The sequence below is a fragment of the Cherax quadricarinatus genome, chromosome 84 (genome assembly GCF_038502225.1).
Source record: "Cherax quadricarinatus isolate ZL_2023a chromosome 84, ASM3850222v1, whole genome shotgun sequence".
NCBI lineage: Eukaryota > Metazoa > Arthropoda > Malacostraca > Decapoda > Parastacidae > Cherax > Cherax quadricarinatus.
Genome location: NC_091375.1, coordinates 2,720,692 through 2,737,804, shown reverse-complemented (window position 1 = coordinate 2,737,804; position 17,113 = coordinate 2,720,692). Strand labels below are relative to the sequence as shown.

Sequence of the window (17,113 nt, the reverse complement as noted above, 5' to 3'; positions counted from 1 at the left end):
TTCTTAGTACTGTATAACCCTAGTGGGTTTAGTGCATAGTTATGATTGCAATACTAATAATAATAATAATAAAGGGTTCTTAAAGAATGCAAGATCAAACTTAACCCCTAAATTGTCCAAATGTAGATCTACATTCGCTAGGGTAGTGCTCCAAATGTAGATCTCTGTTTTTTTATGTGCTTTCAAATGGGGAAAGTCAAGGTCGGAGCGCTACGCACGTAAACGTAGATCTACATTTGGACTGTTTAAGGGTTAAAAAACCATTGGCGTTGCTCTGATTGGTGTCACCTGGGGTGGCATCTTTGGTGTCACCCCCATGAAATCTAAGGGCAGGGGGATGGGGGGGAGTAAACTCAAGTTACGTCACTACTGCATGACCAGTGACTAATGTTTAGCAATGAGAACGTTTAAGGCCCATAAACTGAACGGGAGAATACTTCTCAACTTTATTAATGATAAAATATATAATGGTAATAATATTTAGGAAACAAACTCAAATACCACTTTTAGTACAGGCAACAGATCCTACATTTATTCATCTTCAACAATGCAAAAAAAAAAAAAAAAAAAAAAAAAAAAAAAAAATTGAAAAATGAAGAAAAACATTGCGATATCAGAGAAACACTTAGTTCCGACTTCACCTTGAGTACAGGTAACATTTCAGTGAATCTGATCTTACATGTCCTTGCTTTCAATTCTGCAAAATCATCGATCACATTATTAAAATCAATGATTTTCCCTATATAGGCCTATTTGTACTCTGTAATCATATAATAGGCTATATAGAAATGAAGTAGTTTTCTCTTATGTTGCTGCAGCACTGTTTTGGGCATTAGTGTCACCTTCATTAGAGGCTCTATGGTGTGTCACCCCTTTTTATTTATTTATTTATTATAAATTTGTGCACACATACAGAGGTACAAAAAAAATACAGATAAGAGCAGTATGCCAAAGCCACTTATACTATGCATAGCATTACGGGCTGGCTTAAAATTAACTTAAGATTAACTAAGCAATGATGAAGTCAGTGATAAAACATTAATGTAAACAGATTACTATAAAGCACAAGTGAGTATTACAAAGACAGGTCATATGAAGGATTCTGTTAGGTAGTGTATTTAAAAAATAATAAAGTTAGATTGGGTTTTAGGTTTAACATTTATGTGATATAATTGTGAGAAACATTTAAGATATACAATTTATAAGGTTCAGTTATTCAGTATTTATTTGGTTTTGGGTGAGTAAGTGATCTTTGAGTAGAGACTTGAACTTATAAACAGGTAGTGTTTCTTTTATATTTACAGGTAATGAATTCCAGATTTTAGGGCCTTTTATGTGCATTGAGTTTTTGCATATTGTGAGATGAACACGAGGAACATCAAAGAGTGATCTGTGTCTTGTGTTATGGTCATGTGTTCTGTTGAGGTTGGCAAGGAGATGTTTGAGGGGAGGGTTAATATCAGAGTTAAGTGTTCTATGTATGTAATAGGTGCAGTAATAAGTATGGATGTTTTGTATGGTGAGTAGGTTTAGTGTATTGAATATTGGTGGAGTGTGCTGCCTGTAGTGAGAATTTGTTATCATTCTAACTGCAGCCTTTTGTTGGGTAATTAGTGGTCTGAGATGGTTAACTGTTGTTGAGCCCCATGCACAAATTCCATAGGTGAGATAGGGGTAAATAAGAGAGTGATATAGGGCCAGGAGGGCTGACTGTGGAACATAGTACCGTATCTTCGATAGTATGCCTACAGTCTTGGAAATTTTCTTAGAAATTTGTTGTATATGTGTATGAAATTTGAGTCTATTATCAAGGTGGATTCCTAAGAATTTTCCCTCTGTTAGCTTTGTGATAGGTGATCCGTTTATCATTATGTTAAGAGGGACATCTGTAGCTCTGTTACCAAACTGAATGAAGTAGGTTTTGTCAATGTTTAGTGTAAGTTTGTTAGTCCTCATCCAGGTAGATATTTTCTGTAATTCGGTATTTACAGTATTGGCTAGTGTGACTGGGCTCGGGTGAGAGAAGACGTATGTAGTGTCATCTGCAAATAGTGTGGGTTTGAGTAATTGCGAAGCATTTGGAAGGTCATTTATGTATAGGAGAAAGAGAAGAGGGCCAAGGACACTTCCCTGTGGGACACCAACTGTAATTGGTTGCGCAGAAGAGTTTGCCCCATTTGCGTACACATATTGGCTTCTGTTGCTGAGGTATGACTTGAGGTAATTGAGGGAGTGCCCTCTTATACCATAGTGTGACAATTTTACGTGGAGCAAGTCATGGTCAACTGTATCAAAAGCTTTACGTAAGTCAATGAAGATCCCCAGTGGGACTTCTTTTTTCTCTATTGCAGTGTATATATGTTCTAGCATGTGTATAATAGCATCATTAGTATTTTTATTAGGCCTGAATCCAAATTGGCAGGGGTTGAGTATGTTTTGGGAGATAAGGTAGGAGTAGATTCGTTTATGAATTAGTTTTTCAAAGATTTTTGAGAGAGGGTGTAAGTTGGATATTGGCCTATAGTTATTCAACTCTGTTTGGTCTCCTCCTTTGTGGATCGGGGTGACCCTTGCTATTTTGAGTACTGTAGGGAAGGTGGAGGATTCAATGGATTTGTTAAAGAGTGTTGCAATGATTGGAGATAGCACTTGTGACACTTTTTTATATATAAAGGGTGGTAAGGTACTTAAATCTCCTGCCTTGTTTTTTAGTGCATTGATAATAAGGGAGACTTCGTATGGGTTAGTCGGAGCTAGGAACAGTGTGTTCGGGTAGTTGCCGGTGAGGTAGTTATTTGGTGGGGTATCTGAGCTTGGGATTTTATGGGCAAGGTTTTGTCCTATAGTGGAGAAGAAATCATTGAGTCTGTTTGCTGTTTCTGTTGGTGGGAGTTGGGGTTCATCTGATTTTGCTAATTTTATTTCGCTATTTCGTGATATCTTTTTTGTTCCCAGAATTTCAGATAGTGTTTTCCAGGTCTTTTTTATATCACCTCGTAAGTTGGATAATCTGTTCTCATAATACAATTTTTTTGCCCTTCTTATCAGGCTGGTTAGGATTGACGAGTAACGTTTTGTTTGGTCTCTGGTTATGTGACCCATTCTGTACTGTTTTTCATATTGGTGTTTTGTATTTATGGATTTGAGAATGCTGGGTGTTAGCCAGGGACTGTTCAGTCTCTTTGCTGTCATCTGTTTAGTTTTTTTAGGGCAGTGCTTGTTATAGAGGTATTGGGTCTTTTTTAGAAAATTATTAATACATTCGTCAATATCTGTATAGATTTCTAGCTCAGTGTGCCAATCAATGTTTGCTAATGCTGTTACGAAGTTATTAATGGCTGCCTCATTGTGAAGTCTGAAGGTGACTTTAGTAGTGTCTTGGGGTAGTTTACCAAGAGTTGTTATGAGGAAAGTAGGGTAGTGGTCTGTGGTATTATCTGTAATTATGCCTGATTTTAAAGGGGATATGGTGTTGGTCCAGATGTGGTCAAGTAGGGAAACACTAGTCTCTGTAACTCTTGTAGGTTTTGTTACTGTTGGTAGTAACATACAGTTACTCATTGTGTTTGTGAATTCAGTAACGTGTGGGTCCTGGTCTTGCAGGAGATTTATATTGAAGTCACCTGAGAGTAGTAAGTGATCTTTGTTCATGCGTGCATCAGTTATCATACTTCCTAGATTTTGACTAAATTGGCTAATGTTTGACTGTGGAACTCTGTAGATGTTTATCAATGTGAGAGGTTTTTGTAGGTATTTGGATTTGAATTTAGCTATTATATATTCCCCATGTTCATCCCTTGTGCAAGTATTAGTGATACATTCTAGTTGGTCTGAGTAGTATATGGCTGTGCCACCCCCTTGTTGGTCTGGCCTACAGTTGTGTATGGCTGTGTAACCAGGAATGGCATAGACATCTGTACTATCAGGCTTTAGCCAGGTTTCAGTTAGTGTAATGATGGACATATTGGCATGTAAGGAATTTAGTAATGCTATGAGGTCATCGTAATGCTTGCTTAAAGATCTGATATTGTAGTTAAAGATAGTTATGTTGTTGTTGGCACTGAGAAGTGCCTTTGATTGTTCTGCAGTGTAGTAATTACAGTAACTGTTTGATTCATTTAAGTCATTAAATAAGAGGTTGGTATCAGGATCAATGCTTGTAATCATAAGATTTGTAGTGAATCTATAGTTAGAATTAAGTGTCACCTGGGGCAGCCCCCCTTGTGATACCACTGCCACTGACCAGTCTATTTAATACGTATATCATTGGAAATGGGTTAGTACTTGGTAGCTGGAAGACGTTTAATGTGATTCCTAAGCTACAAAGCAGGAGAAAAATCCCTACCATCGAATTACTGTACGATCTGCCTGACCTCAACAAAGAAGTGGTTAAATTATGAGAATCAGCTGTAATGGATATAGTAATTAGAAACTAACTTGACAAGTATAATTTGATCAACAAGTCTTAACAGAGATTCACAAGGGGTTGTTCTCACCTAACAAATTTACTGACCTTAAAGAAATTAGATTGTGTTCAGATTTTTATCCCTGGAGGGTTAGTCACTCAGGATAACCCAAAAAAAGTCAGTGCATCATCAAGGACTGTGTCTTAATTCCATTGAGGTCCTTAAATCTTGTCTCCCAGGATGTGACACACACCAGTCGACTAACACCCAGGTACCTACTTGCATGCTAGGTAAACAGGAACAGCAGGTGTAAGGAAACATGCCCAGTGTTTCTGGGGATTAAACCACAGACACTGTGTGTGTGCAGTGAGAACATTGCCTCCCAGGCCAGAGAGAGTGGATTACAATCTTGACTTGTCAGTTAGCTTATTGACTAAAGACTCAGAGACTGACACCAGTCAGTCCATCTATCATCATTCTATCATGCAGGAGGAACCACAGTTTTATTGTACATGTACATCTAACAAATTAAGCAGACTCTTGGATGTCACTACTACACTGCTCTGGCTGGGTTACAAGTATCTTTGGGAGGTTAAACCACCACCATCAGATGTAGACCATATGAAATGTAAACCTTGCCAGATGGACTATTGTCATACCCTGCGTCATTACGCACTGGAATGCAATAAAATTAATGAATTCAGAGACAACTCACTCAGAAATACGTATTCAAGATATGTCAAAGTATTTTATCCACAGTGGTATATTACAGACCATTCTGGAAAAATACCCTGACTTTGCTCACTATAAATAAAGCTAATTGCATTAATAACTCATTGCAGTTGTGATTGAGTGTAGACATGTGAATGGGGTCATTGCCTTCAAAACTTGTTCAGCTATCAAAACTTTGGGGCCCAGTCGCTGGACCCATTATGTACCTTTGTAATGTTTTTGATTACCACCCACAGGTTGAGTATGGGGTGCATAATAAAGATATTAAACTAAAAATTACTAGGCCATGCTAAAGTATGCATCCTTGTCTACTTTGATATTCATGTAGTAAGTTTATTCAGATACAGGTACACATAAACACAAATTATCATTTGTAAATTACAGTGGAACCTCAAAAATCGAATGTATCATATATCGAACGTTTCGAAAATAGGACCATTTCTTCAGACAAACTGTGTCCCTATTATCGAACGCGCCCCTATTTTCGGACAGCCGGGTACGGGACCTGTCTGCCGCCCGCTCTGTCTGCGTCCCCGCACAGGTGCCATGAGCTGTCTAGCTTTGTTTATGCTTGAGTGAACACTAACCTGCGCTCTCATTCACGCATTTTATGATTATTTTGTTGTGTTTAGTGCTTGTGGGACTGTGAAATAAGCTGCCATGGGCCCAAAGAAACTTGCTAGTGGTACCCCTGTGGTAAAGAAAGTGAGAAACACCATAGATGTGAAGAAGGAAATAATACAGAAGTATGAGAGTGGTGTGAGACTTGTTGAGCTTGCCAGGATGTATGGGAAAAACAAGTTGACCATCGGTTTTATCCTGTCAAAGAAAGAACAAATCAAGGAAGCTGATGTTGCGAAAGGTGTTAATATAGGGAGTGGAGGAGGTGCCTTCTTCAAAGATTAAGGAGATTTGTGCCAAGTGGAATGATGTTCAAATGTTTGTGCAGAAGTACCACCCTGAGCAAGCTGAAACAAGCCATCTTTGCAACAAGTTCAGTGACAGAACCATGTCCCATTTTAGGGAAATGTTAAAGAGGTGCCAGAAACAGAGGACTGTGGACAGTTATTTTGTGAGACACGGGTCCAGTGACTCTCAAGCTGGTCCTAGTGGCATTAAAAGACAGAGAAGGGAAGTAACCCCAGAGAGGGCTTTACCTGAAGTCCTCATGGAGGGGGATTCTCCTTCCAAACACTAACCCCAACTCCCTCTCTCCTCCTCCCTATCTTCCAGATGCCATCACCAGTCTTCAATAAAGGTAAGTAAAAATGTTATTTTATATGTATTATGAAGCTGTGTGTAGTCTGTGGTCAGTCAAACAAACGGGCTTCCACATGGATAAATTGTCATTTTTGTGGAAATTGGTGTCACGCCCCTTGTGCAGATATCCCAGAACTAGCTACAAGCAGTATTAAAACAGAGAAGTGTTTCTGGGTATGCCCAAATGAGGAAAATCTGTGGACTAAAATCACAAGGGTATTAAAAGAGGACAACATCAAAGCTGCTTTCATAGAAAACCTGGAAGCTTTCTACAACAGATGGGAACATAAAAAGTCTGGGCTGAATGGTACTGCCCTTGATACTGGCCATGTAGTCACAAACTGTAAGGCTGGAGGTGATGTCCTGGGAGACAGTAATAGTAAAGCTGGAGGTGCTGTCCTGGGAGACAGTAATGGTGAAGCTGGAGGTGCTGTCCTGGGAGACAGAAATGGTGAAGCTGGAGATACTGTCCTGGGAGACAGTAATGGTGAAGCTGGAGATTTTGTCCAGGTAGTCGGGAATTATACGCAGGAAGGAATACATATAAATGACCTCATAGGGGACAGGAGCCATAGTAGGGAAACAAGTGTAGTCAAAGATAAGATAAAACCAATATTGCAAACTAGAAATACCGCAGGAAATAGCAAACAAGAGGACTCCAATAGCAATAGTGAGGATAAATTACCAAAAACAACTGGTGGGAGCTCCATTGTTGGTGCTAGGGAGGATAGAAGTAAGACAGGGAAACATGCACCAACAGGGAATACAGTCACAGAAACCCAAGGCAAGCGGAAACCAAGCCTGTGCACATACTATGCACTTGGTATCTGCTGGCATGGGAAATCTGGAAAAACAGATGGGACGTGCAACTATGACCACCCTAGAAAATGCCATGCCCATATGACAACAGGAAAATGCAAACTCCCTTCCTGTAAGCTTTTTCACCCTGAAATGTGTACCTCTTCAGTACAGGAAAGACTGTGCTATAACTTAAATTGCCAGGCATACCATCTAAAGGGGACAAAAAGATACAAAACATCCAGGCCATGGGAAAACCTGGGTAGCCACAGCCACTCAAGAGGGAGAGGTTTTTTAGTGCCAGGAAGGAAAATAAACTGGCAGGAAATGGCAGAAATCGTACACCAAATCCAGTCATTCCTGGAGTGGAACCACAGTCGATGGCCTCCACTCCAAACCAACAGATACAGATACTAATGCCGGAAAAAAAATCCCCCCCCCAGTACCAACAATACCACCAGTCCGATAACATTCTTCTTTGCAAATATACAGGGTCTAAAGCCAGCAACAAACAACAAAATACCTTTCATCCGTGGACTGCTTGCAGAGGCAAAGGCAATGTTCGCGGCTTTCACTGAGACCCACATAAAGGATCACTTGGACAACGAAATATGGATCCCAGGTTACAACCTATACAGATGTGACAGAGTGAACAGGCAAAAGGGGGGGGTTGGCCTGTACATTGCAGAGTCACTTGTTTGCACAGAACTGCTTAATGCCTCAAATGACGTAGTGGAAGTTTTAGCAGTAAAGGTCGAGAACCAAAACCTAGTCATTGTGGTAGTCTACAAGCCTCCGGATGCAACATCCCAGCAATTCCAGGAACAGCTGTTAAAAATTGACCACTGTCTGGAAAATCTTCCAGCTCCTGCACCCAACATCTTGCTCCTGGGGGATTTCAACTTAAGGCACCTAAAATGGAGGAATATAGCAAATAATATTGTTGCAGTAATAACACCAGGAGGCAGCTCTGATGAAAACTCACACTCACACGAGCTTTTAAATCTCTGCACAAAATTCAATTTAAACCAGCAAATAATAGAGCCTACTAGACTGGAGAATACACTAGACCTCATATTCACTAACAATGATGATCTGATAAGAAATGTCACCATATCAAAAACAATATACTCAGATCACAACATAATTGAGGTTCAGACATGTATGCGTGGAGCCCCAGACCGACAAAATGAGACTAGTCACGAGGGAGCATTCACCAAATTCAACTTCAATAACAAAAACATAAAGTGGGACCAAGTAAACCAAGTCCTAACCGATATAAGCTGGGAAGATATACTAAGCAACACAGACCCAAACTTATGCCTAGAACAGATTAACTCGGTGGCACTCGATGTATGCACAAGGCTTATTCCTCTAAGAAAAAGGAGGAGTAGATGTAAAATAGAAAGAGACAGGCGCTCCCTTTACAGGCGACGGAAAAGAATAACAGAGCGGCTAAAAGAGGTCAATATATCTGAAATGCGCAGGGAGACACTGGTCAGAGAAATAGCAAGCATCGAACTTAAGCTAAAAGAATCCTTTAGGAGTCAGGAATCGCGGGAAGAACTAAAAGCTATAAATGAAATGGAAAGAAACCCAAAGTATTTCTTCTCCTATGCCAAATCAAAATCGAGAACAACGCCCAGTATTGGGCCCCTACTTAAACAAGATGGGTCCTACACAGATGACAGCAAGGAAATGAGTGAGCTACTCAAGTCCCAATATGACTCAGTTTTTAGCAAGCCGCTAACCAGACTGAGAGTCGAAGATCAAAATGAATTTTTTATGAGAGAGCCACAAAATTTGATTAACACAAGCCTATCCGATGTTATCCTGACGCCAAATGACTTCGAACAGGCGATAAATGACATGCCCATGCACTCTGCCCCAGGGCCCGACTCATGGAACTCTGTGTTCATCAAGAACTGCAAGAAGCCCTTATCACGAGCCTTTTCCATCCTATGGAGAGGGAGCATGGACACGGGGGTCGTCCCTCAGTTACTAAAAACAACAGACATAGCCCCACTCCACAAAGGGGGCAGTAAAGCAACAGCAAAGAACTACAGACCAATAGCACTAACATCCCATATCATAAAAATCTTTGAAAGGGTCCTAAGAAGCAAGATCACCACCCATCTAGAAACCCATCAGTTACACAACCCAGGGCAACATGGGTTTAGAACAGGTCGCTCCTGTCTGTCTCAACTACTGGATCACTACGACAAGGTCCTAAATGCACTAGAAGACAAAAAGAATGCAGATGTAATATATACAGACTTTGCAAAAGCCTTCGACAAGTGTGACCATGGCGTAATAGCGCACAAAATGCGCGCTAAAGGAATAACAGGAAAAGTCGGTCGATGGATCTATAATTTCCTCACTAACAGAACACAGAGAGTAGTCGTCAACAGAGTAAAGTCCGAGGCAGCTACGGTGAAAAGCTCTGTTCCACAAGGCACAGTACTAGCTCCCATCTTGTTCCTCATCCTCATATCCGACATAGACAAGGATGTCAGCCACAGCACCGTGTCTTCCTTTGCAGATGACACCCGAATCTGCATGACAGTGTCTTCCATTGCAGACACTGCAAGGCTCCAGGCGGACATCAACCAAATCTTTCAGTGGGCTGCAGAAAACAATATGAAGTTCAATGATGAGAAATTTCAATTACTCAGATATGGTAAACATGAGGAAATTAAATCTTCATCAGAGTACAAAACAAATTCTGGCCACAAAATAGAGCGAAACACCAACGTCAAAGACCTGGGAGTGATTATGTCGGAGGATCTCACCTTCAAGGACCATAACATTGTATCAATCGCATCTGCTAGAAAAATGACAGGATGGATAATGAGAACCTTCAAAACTAGGGAGGCCAAGCCCATGATGACACTCTTCAGGTCACTTGTTCTATCTAGGCTGGAATATTGCTGCACTCTAACAGCACCTTTCAAGGGAGGTGAAATTGCCGACCTAGAAAATGTACAGAGAACTTTCACGGCGCGCATAACGGAGATAAAACACCTCAATTACTGGGAGCGCTTGAGGTTTCTAAACCTGTATTCCCTGGAACGCAGGAGGGAGAGATACATGATTATATACACCTGGAAAATCCTAGAGGGACTAGTACCGAACTTGCACACGAAAATCACTCACTACGAAAGCAAAAGACTTGGCAGACGATGCACCATCCCCCCAATGAAAAGCAGGGGTGTCACTAGCACGTTAAGAGACCATACAATAAGTGTCAGGGGCCCGAGACTGTTCAACTGCCTCCCAGCACACATAAGGGGGATTACCAGCAGACCCCTGGCAGTCTTCAAGCTGGCACTGGACAAGCACCTAAAGTCAGTTCCTGATCAGCCGGGCTGTGGCTCGTACGTTGGTTTGCGTGCAGCCAGCAGCAACAGCCTGGTTGATCAGGCGCTGATCCACCAGGAGGCCTGGTCACAGACCGGGCCGCGGGGGCGTTGACCCCCGAAACTCTCTCCAGGTAAACTCCAGGTAAATACATAATTAAAAACTATAGTATTTGTTGTATGTAAAACTGTAATTAATCTCTATAAAATGTATTTTTTGTGTGAATATTTTTGGGTTTTTGGAACGGATTAATTGTATTTCCATTATTTCTTATGGGAAATATTGCTTCGAATTTCAGACTTTTCGAATTTAGAACTAGCTCCTGGAACGGATTAAGTTCGATTTTTGAGGTTCCACTGTATCTAAGATAACCCAAAAAAAAGTCAATATGACTTATTTCCAGTACAGTGGACCCCCGGTTTTCGTCCGATGCGGAAATCGTACAATTCAGATTTTGAGCACTTTTTTCTGCAAAATTTCCCCTGGGTTTTGTACATCTGCTCAGAAACTGTTGGTACCAGACGCGTGTGCCGGGGCCGCTCATATGTTCGTGACTCACTCTTCGGCACATTAAATGTCTTTATTTTAGGTTAATATAAACATTTTCATTAATCTATGATATTTTCTTCAAACTTACATAAAAAACGCATTACATAGCATATAAACATGCAGTGTTTATATGCTATCGAGAGGCGAGTCGGTGGAGGCAAAACATTATGTTTTCTCTGGTCCAGCGTTAGAGAAAACTGTATGACTCTGCGTCTGGACCAGTCACTGCCCTTAATACGTAAGCTTTTGTTTACAATTCTCGGCATGAATTATTCATTACTTCTCCCTTTGTTTATGATGGCATCTAAAAGTAGTTGTTAGAAACGATTAAACTCTGAACGTGGTATGTCAATGGTAATAATATGGCTGTGGGCTGCAGTGTATGTAGCTGGTAGGTATAGCCCAGGCAGACTACATCTGCCTGGGACTACAAATAAATATATACTACTCACCTCTAACCTTACCCGGTGGTCTGGTGGCTAAAGCTCCCGCTTCACACACGGAGGGCCCGGGTTCGATTCCCGGCGGGTGGAAATTCCGACACGTTTCCTTACACCTATTGTCCTGTTCACCTAGCAGCAAATAGGTACCTGGGTGTTAGTCGACTGGTGTGGGTCGCATCCTGGGGGACAAGATTAAGGACCCCAATGGAAATAAGTTAGACAGTCCTCGATGACGCTCTGACTTTCTTGGGTTATCCTGGGTGGCTAACTCTCCGGGGTTAAAAATCCGAACAAAATCTTATCTTATCTTATCTTACATTAAGACTACAAATATTTTAAGGTAAGTAATGAATGTACTGTGTATTTTACTTTTTGTGTTTTTTAATGCCTAGTTCTAGTATTAACTTAATATAAGTTAGTGTAAACTTGACAACCCTACACCTGTTGTGGAATCTATTGTGGCTTTGGGGAAGCCCATGGGGTTGGATGTGGAAAAGTTGGTGGACAACCACAGGGAAGAACTGACCACTGAACAGCTACAACACTATAGCTATTCTCTATAAAATTTATATTTTGTTAATATTTTTGGGTGTCTGAAACGGATTAATTGGATTTACATTATTTCTCATTGGAGATATTACTTCGCTTTTCATCCATTTCGGATTTTGGCCGACCTTCTGGAACAGATTAAAGATGAAAACTGGGGGTCTACTGTATCTACATGAGCCAGAGAGCCACTCCCAGTGCTCACATGTCACAGGACCATTCCCAGTGCCTGTGTCACAGGACTACTCCCAGTGCCTGTGTCACAGGACCATTCCCAGTGCCTGTGTCACAGGACTATTCCCAGTGCCTGTGTCACAGGACTATTCCCAGTGCCTGTCACAGGACTATTCCCAGTGCCTGTATCACAGGACCATTCCCAGTGCCTGTATCACAGGACCATTCCCAGTGCCTGTATCACAGGACCATTCCCAGTGCCTGTATCACAGGACCATTCCCAGTGCCTGTATCACAGGACCATTCCCAGTGCCTGTGTCACAGGACTATTCACAGTGCCTGTATCACAGGACCATTCCCAGTGCCTGTATCACAGGACCATTCCCAGTGCCTGTATCACAGGACCATTCCCAGTGCCTGTTACAGGATCATTCCCAGTGCCACAGGACCATTCTCAATGCCTGTGTCACAGGACTATTCCCAATGTCTGTGTCACTGGATCATTCTCGGTTATTAATGTGTTACAGGATCATTCCCAGTGTCATAGGACCATTCCTGGTGTGTCACAGGACCATTCCAAGTGTGTGTCACAGGACCATTCCCAGTGCCTGTGTGTTACAGGCACACTCCCAATGCCTCTGTGTCACAAGACCATTCCCATTGCCTGTGTCATAGGACCACTCCATGTGCCTATGTGTCACAGGACCATTCCTGGTGCCTATGTGTCACAGAACCATTCCCAGTGCCTATATGTCACAGGTACATTCCCAGTGCCTATGTGTCACCGGACCATTCCCAGTGCCTATGTGTCACAGGACCATTCCCAGTGCCTGTCACAGGAAAATTCCCAGTGCCTGTGTCACAGCACCATTCCCAGTGCCTATGTCACATGACCATTCCCAGTGCCTGTGTCACATGACCATTCCCAGTGCCTGTGTCACATGACCATTCCCAGTGCCTGTGTCACAGGGCCATTCCCAGTGCCTGTGTCACAGGGCCATTCCCAGTGCCTGTGTCACAGGACCATTCCCATTGTGTGTCACAGGACCAATCCCAGTACCTGTGTCACAGGGCCACTCCCAGTGCCTATATGTCACAGGACTATTCCCAGTGCCTGTGTCACAGGACCATTCCCAGTACCTATGTGTCACAGGACCATTCCCAGTACCTATGTGTCACAGGACCATTCCCAGTGTCTATGTGTCACAGGACCATTCCCAGTACCTATGTGCCACAGGACCATTCCCAGTACCTATGTATCACAGGACCATTCCCAGTGTCTATGTGTCACAGGACCATTCCCAGTGCCTATGTGTCACAGGACCATTCCCAGTGCCTGTGTCACAGGACCATTCCCAGTGCCTATGTGTCACAGGACCATTCCCATTGTGTCACAGGACCATTCCCAGTGCCTATGTGTCACAGGACCATTCCCAGTGCCTATGTGTCACAGGACCATTCCCAGTGCCTGTGTCACAGGACCATTCCCATTGTGTCACAGGACCATTCCCAGTGCCTATGTGTCACAGGACCATTCCCAGTGCCTATGTGTCACAGGACCATTCCCATTGTGTCACAGGACCATTCCCAGTGCCTATATGTCACAGGACCATTCCCGGTGCCTGTATGCCACAGGGAGTCTCAGTGCCTACATGTACCACAGGGAGATTCTCGGTGTCTGCAAGTGAAAAGGGAGATTTCTAATGCCTACATGTACGGCAGTGCCACTCGCAGTACACAAATATGCCAGAGAGCCACTCCCTGTACCTACATGTGCCAGAGTCCCAGTAACTACATGGGCCTGAAGACCACTCTCAGTGCCTATATATGCCAGAGAGAGGCTCGCAGTACCTACATGTGCCAAACTCCCAGTACCTACTTGGGTCAGAGGGCCACTCCCAGTACATGTATGTGCCAGATGGCCACTACCAGTACCTACATGTGCCAGATGGCCACTCCCAATGATTGCTAGTGCCAGAGGGCCACTCCCAGACAGTGCCTGTATCACTGCCACTGACAAACCACCATCACTTACTTTGATAGCCACAGTCGGCGCACTCATTGTTCCCAGACTGCTTGACTAGTTCACTGATCCTGCGGGAGTTCCGGTCACTCATGGCTGCTCTAGGCACTACTCTAAGACATCACTGCCACACTGGCATATATTTTCAGCCTCTGTGGGAGACACTTCCCTTCCTGCCTGGACCCTGGCACTACTGCCTCCATTCTCCCTCCTATATCCATTATTTCCCTATTGTTACCCCTTAGTTTAGTCAATAATGACCTTATACTGCCCGTAAGTGGTTTAAAAATTAATTAATTGTATTCAAAATGGCTTAAAAATGGTTTTATCGTGATGGTTTACATGGCAGACGCACCCTCGTGACGTCATGGCTAGTTGCCAGTCAGTCTTCTTTTTTCACAAGTTTTTCCACCAGATATATCCCATTTTTCTTATTTAAATATTTTCCACGGCGATCTCGGGAAGAATTTCGAAAGCTAAATTTCTGAATGTTTAAGCGTCTCTCTAAGTGAATCCATTTAGGTTTTCAAGCGAGGTCGAGTATGGTATCTGGGTTTACCAAGAAGCATGAACACTCCTCTGTTGAGTGATCATTGATCTGGGATAATTCCCCCATTATATTTATCCACTACAAACTTCATTATTATTATCACTACAGCCTCTTTTCACACAAGAACCAGGCATTAATAAAGTCCACTTAGAAAGTGAGCAAAATACACTGAACTTGTCTGTATTATATATAATACTCTCTAGAGTGACATTTAGATCGCTTATAAGACTGAAAATAAAGAGGAAATAATGAGACATTGTGGAATGTTAACTTTGCTGCTTTCTTTCTAAATCATGAGTCATTATATCGCTGATAAATGCGTATTAAGATTTTTTTTTTTATCTTTTTGACAGTTTTTCCTGCCTTGATACTGCTGAAGGGCTCCTGATCCTGGGAATTAGAGGTATCGTATCATTCTACCGATTAAACCTGATAATGTCTCATTTCCCGGGTGATATACGTGCTTATGACAGCAAATAAGTTTGTATATAGGCCTCGTATATAATTTGAAACAATGGTTTTATGTAGTAGATTATGTAGCGGTTATCCGTGGTTCGATCCTTAGTACGGGTGGGGACATTCAATTAAATTCAAGTTTATTCTCTATAAGGGTTACAATGTGGGGTTTATAGGTTTTGGGTATTGTGTGGTTTACATGTTATAAAATACTAATTACAGAGGGGGCCACTAGGACACCTAGCATGGTTAGGCATTTCGAGCAGACTTAGATTAATTCTTAACATTAAATCCTTACAGATTATGGTATTAAGGCTAAGTGACTACATCATAATTTGTGAGTTTAGCAATGTGAATGCTTTTGTTTTGGCACAATACAAGGTGTCTATATTGGAGTATCATAGGTAAACTTATGACTAGTTAGGATTTATTATTTTAAGATTAAGATTAGTATTTCTGGGTTTATAGTCAGTGGGTGAGTGAGTGTAATTGTGAACCACCAGGTGGTTATCATGTAGTTAGTTGTCGGGGTGTATCAGGGAGATAAGATGTTTTCTAACTGTAGTTTTGAAAGTGATGAATGCGTCTGCAGTTCTAGAGTTTTCAGGTATGGTGTTCCAGATTTTAGGTCCTTTGAAGAGAAGGAAGTCAGAGAAGAGCCCGAGCCTTTAGCTCATAAGACTGTCATTCCCATTTGCCTCCTTGGGGCGGGGATGGCAGACCAGAGAGGCCTAGCTTGTGGCTAGGCCTTGGGACAGTTGGTCCCAAAGATGAGGAGGTACTTGTGCCTCCTCCCATGGGAGACTTAGGTCTCAGACACTCCCTAAAGAGGGAGCCAAGGCCGGGCCACCACTTGGAAAAGGCCCGGGCCGGGAGAATACCTGCGAATCTTTAAGAAGAAGAAGGTCCTTTGAAATACATTGAATTTTTGTAAAGGTTTAGTCGAACACGGGGAATGTCATAGAGATGTTTGTGTCTGGTGTTATTACCTGGAGTTTACCTGGAGAGAGTTCCGGGGGTCAACGCCCCCGCGGCCCGGTCTGAGACCAGGCCTCCTGGTGGATCAGAGCCTGATCAACCAGGCTGTTGCTGCTGGCTGCACGCAAACCAACATACGAGCCACAGCCCGGCTGATCCGGAACTGACTTTAGGTGCTTGTCCAGTGCCAGCTTGAAGACTGCCAGGGGTCTGTTGGTAATCCCCCTTATGTGTGCTGGGAGGCAGTTGAACAGTCTCGGGCCCCTGACACTTATTGTATGGTCTCTTAACGTGCTAGTGACACCCCTGCTTTTCATTGGGGGGATGGTGCATCGTCTGCCAAGTCTTTTGCTTTCGTAATGAGTGATTTTCGTGTGCAAGTTCGGTACTAGTCCCTCTAGGATTTTCCAGGTGTATATAATCATGTATCTCTCCCTCCTGCGTTCCAGGGAATACAGGTTTAGGAACCTCAAGCGCTCCCAATAATTGAGGTGTTTTATCTCCGTTATGCGCGCCGTGAAAGTTCTCTGTACATTTTCTAGGTCGGCAATTTCACCTGCCTTGAAAGGTGCTGTTAGTGTGCAGCAATATTCCAGCCTAGATAGAACAAGTTATGCCTGTGGATCCTGTCACAACTATCAAGAAAACGTTTTAGGTCAAGGTTAATATTGGAATTTAAGGTCCTGTAGATATAGATTGCACAGTAGTACGTGTGGATGTTCTGAACAGGGAGTAAGTTTAGATCTATGAAGAGTGGGGGGGGGTGTTGCCAGGGATGGGATTTAGTGATTATTCTTACTGCGGCTTTTTGTTGGGTTATTATTGGCTTTAGGTGTGT

The 17,113-nt window shown here is 42.5% G+C and overlaps 1 protein-coding gene across 6 annotated transcripts in view; it reads right to left on the bottom strand.

Annotated features, from left to right (window-relative positions):
• The window catches only part of LOC128704236 (arf-GAP with dual PH domain-containing protein 1), an 86,299-nt gene extending 71,483 nt beyond the window's left edge, over positions 1-14,816 (bottom strand). Inside the window, exon 1 of one of the 6 annotated variants that reach the window (XM_070102939.1) lies at positions 14,304-14,816. In XM_070102939.1, coding sequence (XP_069959040.1) covers positions 14,304-14,385 — 82 coding nt within the window. In that variant the 5' untranslated portion in view covers positions 14,386-14,816. Of the gene's footprint in view, positions 1-14,147; positions 14,191-14,303 lie in introns of those variants that run through there. The other 5 variants (XM_053799279.2, XM_053799280.2, XM_053799281.2 and 2 more) reach the window with 5 other exon arrangements.
• Between the last annotated feature and the right edge of the window lie 2,297 nt (positions 14,817-17,113).